Source organism: Paramisgurnus dabryanus, chromosome 10, assembly GCF_030506205.2.
Source record: "Paramisgurnus dabryanus chromosome 10, PD_genome_1.1, whole genome shotgun sequence".
NCBI classification, from domain to species: Eukaryota; Metazoa; Chordata; class Actinopteri; order Cypriniformes; family Cobitidae; genus Paramisgurnus; species Paramisgurnus dabryanus.
The window spans coordinates 28,698,551-28,705,714 of record NC_133346.1 but is presented as its reverse complement, the minus strand read 5'-3'; the positions used below and the strand labels follow the sequence as shown (position 1 = coordinate 28,705,714).

At 35.4% G+C, this 7,164-nt stretch overlaps 1 protein-coding gene across 1 annotated transcript; it reads right to left on the bottom strand.

Moving 5' to 3' along the window:
• Nucleotides 1-2,121: 2,121 nt before the first annotated feature.
• LOC135718248 (gamma-secretase subunit Aph-1b) lies at nt 2,122-6,697 on the bottom strand. Its single transcript, XM_065240544.1, has 7 exons — nt 6,209-6,697; nt 5,837-6,007; nt 5,410-5,483; nt 5,206-5,328; nt 4,209-4,336; nt 3,541-3,664; nt 2,122-3,418 (listed from the first exon to the last, which is right to left on the bottom strand). Exons 1-7 carry the CDS (start codon nt 6,319-6,321, stop codon nt 3,390-3,392), a joined length of 762 nt encoding a protein of 253 aa, XP_065096616.1. The 5' UTR covers nt 6,322-6,697; the 3' UTR covers nt 2,122-3,389.
• Between the last annotated feature and the right edge of the window lie 467 nt (nt 6,698-7,164).

Genomic DNA, 7,164 nt, shown 5'->3' with positions numbered 1-7,164 from the left:
CAAAAGTGTCTAAAGGTGGTAGATCATTTTCCCCTAAGCTCTGGAATGATTTACCAAATAATGTTTGAGAATCAGAAACAGTCGATCACTTTAATTCTAAACTAAAGACATATCTCTAAAAGACAAAGCATTTGTCAGTAATTCGTCCCCTCAGTTTACAATCCGTACTCACCGATTATTAAAGAGTTCCCTCAGTTTTACAAATCATGCACATGGATTAATAAACCGTACGAACAAGTAAAAAATCTGTGCTCTCAGATTTGTAGACCGTACCCTCATTATTTTTGTGAATATAAACTCCGGTTGTCGCGCATGCGTAGAACAGATCAGGTAGGGTAGGATCGTAAAACACATTGAGCTTCTGCGCATGCGCAGAAAGGATCGTGCAGGCCGCACGGATCGGGTACTGACCACATTCATTAAAATTTGGCTCCCCTTGTGATGTCAGAATGATATAATTCCCCCCCTTAATCTGCACTATCCAACCATGGCACTGCCATTTAGTGCAGAGACCAACTCATTTGCATTTAAAGGACACACACAAAACATCACATTTTTGTTCACACCTACAAAGTGGCAATTTTATCATGCTATAATAAATTATCTACATGGTACTTTGAGCTTAAACTTCACATACACACTCTGGGGACACCAAAGATTTATTTGACATCTTAAAAAAGTCTTGGGAAATGTCCCCTTTAAAGCATTTATATCCACGTAACAAAAATTGTATATTTTATACATACGTATACATTTTAAATGTAAATGTTGTACAAACTTTTATATTTTAGGCGAGGAAAATATATATTTTTTGCTATATAGGTTCGGTAGGAGCATGGTCATGTAATCCAACAAATAAAGTGCAATTTTATAAATTTTTTAATAGCCATGGTCCCGTGTTAAATTGCAGCGTCCCTCCTCCATCCCATCACCTCACTCAGACATCTATCCCAGTTAAAGAGGGGGGAGTACTCTGGGTTCGGGCTTAAATTCTGAGCTCTGAGCCCTCCCCTCGGACAGCAAACCAAATATGCATTATCTCTTCCCTATTGATTAAACGTTAATGCGAACTCGTGAAATATGTGTTAATATTTGAAGGTTAAAACTAAAATATTTTTAAATTCAAAAATATATGTAAGTTTTCAAAACATATGTTGCATAAATTTAAACATATTTTTGGCCAAATGTATAGGTAATATAGTGGACAGTTAGTGCATGTTTTCTGTTGTCGGACAAGTCACGCGAGAACAGCTTTACTAGACACTTAATTAAAATGCAGTGGGTAAGCACACATGACATGGCACTAGACAGAATAATATGACACATTGACTTCAATATGCAAATTACACATATGCTATCATTGATTGATAGACTTTTTTGAGCAGATGGTAGCAACTTTAAAGTAGTTGGCAGCAGTGCATCTTTAGGTTACGTTAATCATTTGCAGTTATTTTTCCAGGAAAAACTCAATTGCACCTTTACCTTTAAGAGTGCATATGAAGCTTCAGGTTCCAATAACTGATGTTTGAAGCAAATGAATAAACTGAAAAGTAAAAGACCGCAGGCTGTTTTCCATTCGAAGTTCCAGAGTTATATATTATATGGGGCGGTTTCCCGGACAGGGATTAGACTAGTCCTAGACTAAAATAAATGTAAAAGCTGTCCAAACTGAAAACAACTTGCATTGACATATCTTAAAATACATCAGTGCCCTTTTTTTATCCTCAAAATGCACGCCAGTAATGTTTGTAGTAAGGCATGTTTGTTAAAACTAGTTATATTTCCTAATTAAACTAAGGCCTAGTCCTGTTTAAGATAATCCCTGTCTGGGAAACCACCCCTAAATGTATGCTGTCTGCATCAATGACAGATACAGTAAAGATGTCTATAGAGGTTGTGTTTATTTTAAGTTCTGTTAAAGAGTGACTATGAATGATGTCATTTAATGCACTGAGGATCAGATCGCAGGGTCACTTCCCACACATTAGTTAAATATTTACAGAGTGCATATAAATGTTCACCTCTGTTACAGATAAAATCAAATTTTGATGCTATAAAATAATTACCAGGTCATTTTTATCTGTTATTTATATAAACTAAAATAAAATTACTTGCACATAATAGTTTTAGAAAGTTTATAAAGCAGCATCAAAATATCACATACAAAAAGACATTCTGTAATTGAAATTCTGAAAAGCACCAAATTATTATTATTTAAAGTATATGAACTCAAACATAAGATCCATAGCAAACACCAACATACTAACACTTGATCAAATACACTGAAATGTGGACTAGAAATGGCTTTCACAGGACATGAGTAAAGAAAAAAACATTCACCAAATAATACAAATCTGCAACACGATTTAGTGAACTGAAACATAACAGAGCACCAAATTTAATGTGGTCCAGCTACATGAAATCTGCATCAACATAGGCCCACACAACAATCGGCTACCCCAACCACAAGTGACTGCTGAATGCTTTCTTAAGGCAAACAGATGTTAGTGTGCTGGTGCAGGAATTAAACTATGTTAGTGTAACGCAACTTATAGTTTGATCAGATTAATAATATAAATAAGCGAGAAGCATTATACACAATACTGAACAGCATCATGCAAATGTGAAATGATTTGTTTTACACAACCTGACAGGACCACAGGCCAGCACCAGAAGGATCTGAAATATCCAGATTTTGCATAAAGGTTCCATGGTACTCTTAAAACACAAAAATTGAGCCATCAACAGTGTGATTTTGTTCAGTTTGAAGGATGTTGTTTCCAGTATGTGTAGCTGCTGGCGTGTTTTTACTGACAAAATTAACCACAATGATTAAATATAACTGCTTAAAACAATGTATAACTGCACATTAAGACTGGATTTAAGAAGAGATTCAAATCTGAATTTTCTCACTGTGTGTTCATATGTTACAATGAAGTATGTGCATAAGTACACGCTTGTGTATATTAATACTTGTATATAATAATGTGTGAAATTGGTGGACATCCTAAGGGTTGATCATTGACCCTTAAAAACAGCCTTATTATTGACAAGGCTTCATTTTATGACATTTAACAAATAAAATCAAAACCATGAAACAAAAGCCAGAGAATGCTGTTTTTAAAACAAAATAATTTGAAATGTCTGACGGAAATCAGAAAATCTCGTTGGCGTGGATTTGGATCAAGCTATTTACAGTGCTTCTTTGAAAGTCCCGCAGCCCGTCTGACCTTTATAAGATCATGTGTGTTGAAGAGGACACGTCTGGTCACCTCGAGCTTGAGCAGGTGAATGTGACCTTTCCCAAACTGCTGCCCATCAGTCGAGCAGCAAACCCCGCAGATCTGCTGTCCTGCATCTCAATCTGAGAGATTACAACAAATTTTGTCTTATGAAGTTTCCCTTTCTTCTTTTCCACCTGCAAAAAGAGTCAGGTTTGGATTTGATTTATTAATAAATGTGTGTCATTACAGGGTTTGTTTTCATACGTTATGAACAAAATTCTGTTAATATAAGATTGATGAACAAAGATTGTCTTACGTGTGAAGAGCGCAGTGAGGTTTTGTAGTGACCCTCCAGATGAGAAGAACGCCCAAATGCCCATCAGCAGTGTTATAACATACACAGGAGGTAAACTGCCCTCATACATTGGGTGTAAGAGCGACTAACACACAGAAAGTGAGAAAAATATAACATTTTTTTAATGATTAACTAATGAAACAGAATTACTGTAACTTTACATGAGATTGTAAATTTTATTTCATAACTATCTATAACTGTACTTTATTTTGCATTGAGTCATGTGACGTGAGGAAAAGAGAACAAAATGTTTCAAAAATAAACGTATGCTTCCCGTTTCTAACTTTAACACAAACTGAAACCTATTACTTTAGTTATCCTTCCTGAACAACAAGGTACAGTTAAAATACTAATGCCTGAAATAAAAAACTAAAATAAAAAAGATACCTATAACCTATGCTTTCCACAATCGATTTGTATCACTGCATTCTTACTGCATGTCAACCATTTCATTCTTGTTTTATTGCTACTAAAGATAAAAAAGCTCCAACTCAAAACATTTACATTTTCAGTATTCTGTAATGTCAAACATTTGACAAACTGCATACAAAAGAAAACATTTATTTAGCTCAGTTACGTGTAGTTATGAGATTTCAATGTTTGTGCTATGTTGTGTATCTAACACTCACCAGACCAGAGACCAGCAGATGAAGACAAACAACCACAATGATGACCCACCACCTGCTCTTCTCACAACCGTCGAAAAACACCACACCCCAGAAAGTATGCAGAAGAGTCAATGCCAGAGTCATCAGAGCTACACAAACACCAAATAAACTTTATCAGCTTTAATAAATCATAACTGAACTCAATGAGATTAATTAACGGTCTTTACTGAAGTTAACCATTTTTTTATGGTGTATTGATTACCATTGGCAAAACCATAGTTTTATTACAGTACATAGGTCTAACAATGTTAATTTTGTGGTTTATCTATAGTTACCTCCATGGTTTTTGTTTTAAGCTGTAGCAAACCATGGTTTATTTTGTATAGAATGACTTTTAAACAATTTTAAACTACACAATTATAGAATTAAACATTGACTTTAAAAGAATGACAGAATTTTACACTAATTTTTTGGAAATCAAATTGTAAAACTTAAGCAAAGGGCGCATCCGACAGTAACCAATATCCCGTTCACAATATCACTTTGTAGATGAAAGTTTAACTTTCGGGGATTTGGGGAAATTAAAACTGGAGTAGAAAATAAAAACTGTTGCTAAACAAAACAATGATGTGTGCATGCATATATTCATCTAATCCCTCTAAAGTCAATCAGTTCAAGACTCTTTAACAGAAAGAGCCACAGTAGCCGATGACAAGAGCAAAAAATTAAAAAACAATGTTTTAAAGTAGTATGATAACAGATATTTAAAACAGAAAAAAATCCAGAAAGCATGTTTGCAAGGGACTGACTCAAAATAGTCAGAAAAAAAGGTTCTTTAAACAGTATACCATAACCTTAACAGCATGCGCAGTTTTGTGATATGTTGATATATAAACACAACACTAGTAAAAAAAAAAAAAAAAAACCTGTAGATCAACTGACAAACACGCATTAACACGTGAAGGAGTCAGAAACTCCTGTTTACAATTAGATTTAGTCTTTGTGATCTACAGCTCACCTGATGTTATGAAGTAATACTGTGAATCTCCAAAAATGCCAATGGTCCCAGGACCCAGAGAGTCAGACAAGATGTTAATCATTGAGAAAGCACCGCTCATGATCCCGAATCCCAATCCTGCCACTGCATACAAAAAAACACATCATAATAATACAGATAGACTATATACTGAAAGCACTGTAAGATGATAAAAACCCAGCTCACCGTAAGCCATCTGACGGACTGAAATAGTTGCACTCGCATCATCAGTAATGGCTGCCAGACCCTCGTTGGCTTTTCTAATGATCAACAAATAAATTACAAATAAATCACAACAGACCCTACTAAAAAAAAATCCAGATTTTAGCTGGTGTAGCATGGTCTAGCTTTGTTTTGGTCACTTTTTAAGCTGGTCAGGCTGGGGGGACCAGCTTAAACCAGCTACTGCCATCTTAAACCATCTTATGCTGGTCTTAGCTGGATTTTTCATTAGGGAAATTAAATATTTATACATGAACAAGATCACTGTACTGCAAAATTTAAAACTGTTCTTATCTTTGACCATGTTATAAGGCATTGTGAATGTCATATTCAAATATATATCAGGCTAAATCTGTTTATTACTATATCATCATGAGTCACTGAGCAGTACCTGAGCAGTCTGTAGTAGGCGAAACGAAACACTTCCTGCAGAAAGACTGAAAAGAAAACTCCAAAAATCAGGAGTCCTCTCTTAAGTGTCCCATCCTCAGCATTACTGGCCTTCATAGCGATGAACCACACCAGAGAGGACAACAGCAGTGACAACAACCAGAAGAATGCCCTGAAACATTATCATCATCATCACCTCCATCAACACTTTTTTTGTGAAACATCATAATATAAACATTTCATACAATATATAAAAAAGACCCCACATTCAAATCTTATAATGCCGTGACAAGTAGATCATGTTAAAATTACATTAAGTTCTGATTATAATATTTAATAATAAATGTAGTTAGATATGAATTGAAGCACTCACCCTGCGATCAGTATGATCACTCTTAGTGGATCTTTAGCGATAGTGAAAACAAACAGGGAGAATGCAGGACCAAACGCGATGAAAGCACAGCCAAAAAACACCGCCACAGTCATTTTGGATATGCAAATTTATACTCGATACAAATAATCGATAATAAGCACGGTCAGGCTATAGTACAAACACAACACTGTTGCTACAGGCAACAAAAACAATACTAGTTAAAACATATACAAATTAACTTCATAATGTCCTATTACCTAGAGACCATTTAAACGGGTTATTGCAGTATATCACGCCGTAAATTTACAAACAAATCGCCGAGTCCTCCTATAGAGACAACGAATCGATTCGTCAAAGACTTAACATGAAACAAACAAATTATACTGGCGCAGTTTACGGTCGTCAGTTTGCACTTTGTTTTTCAAACTTCGTCTTTAGTTTCTCTTCCCAAAGAAAACACACGCAGCATTTCCGGGGACTTTTATTTCGTTCATATTACTTGCGCTTCCGGGTTTTCGCACATTACGCCACGCCCTCCTGCCGTTTGACGCAGTAGTCGACAAAAAAAAATATAAATTGACTGAGTATTTTGCGTAATTTTAAAAATCTTGAGTACTTTTATAGTTCTAACACTTTAAAAGTTCGAGGCTGTGTGTGTTGTTTTACGCAGCATGAGTCCTATCAAAGTTGCAAAACAAGGCGTAACACAACACTTCACTGGCAAAAACATCAAGAGGCTGTTTTTAATTGATGTAAATAAAGATGTTACAATACACATGTATAATAATAGCAGATCCGCTACATTGTTCACGTACTTAATTTTTTTTTTGTACCAAATAGTAGTTTTTTTCCAGAGATTTGCACAGAGCGTAATCTCCTCAGCAGGTGGCGGTATTACTCCAAAAGCGCGAATGGCCATGAACGGATGCTGCACGTGAATTACGACCTAAAAACCA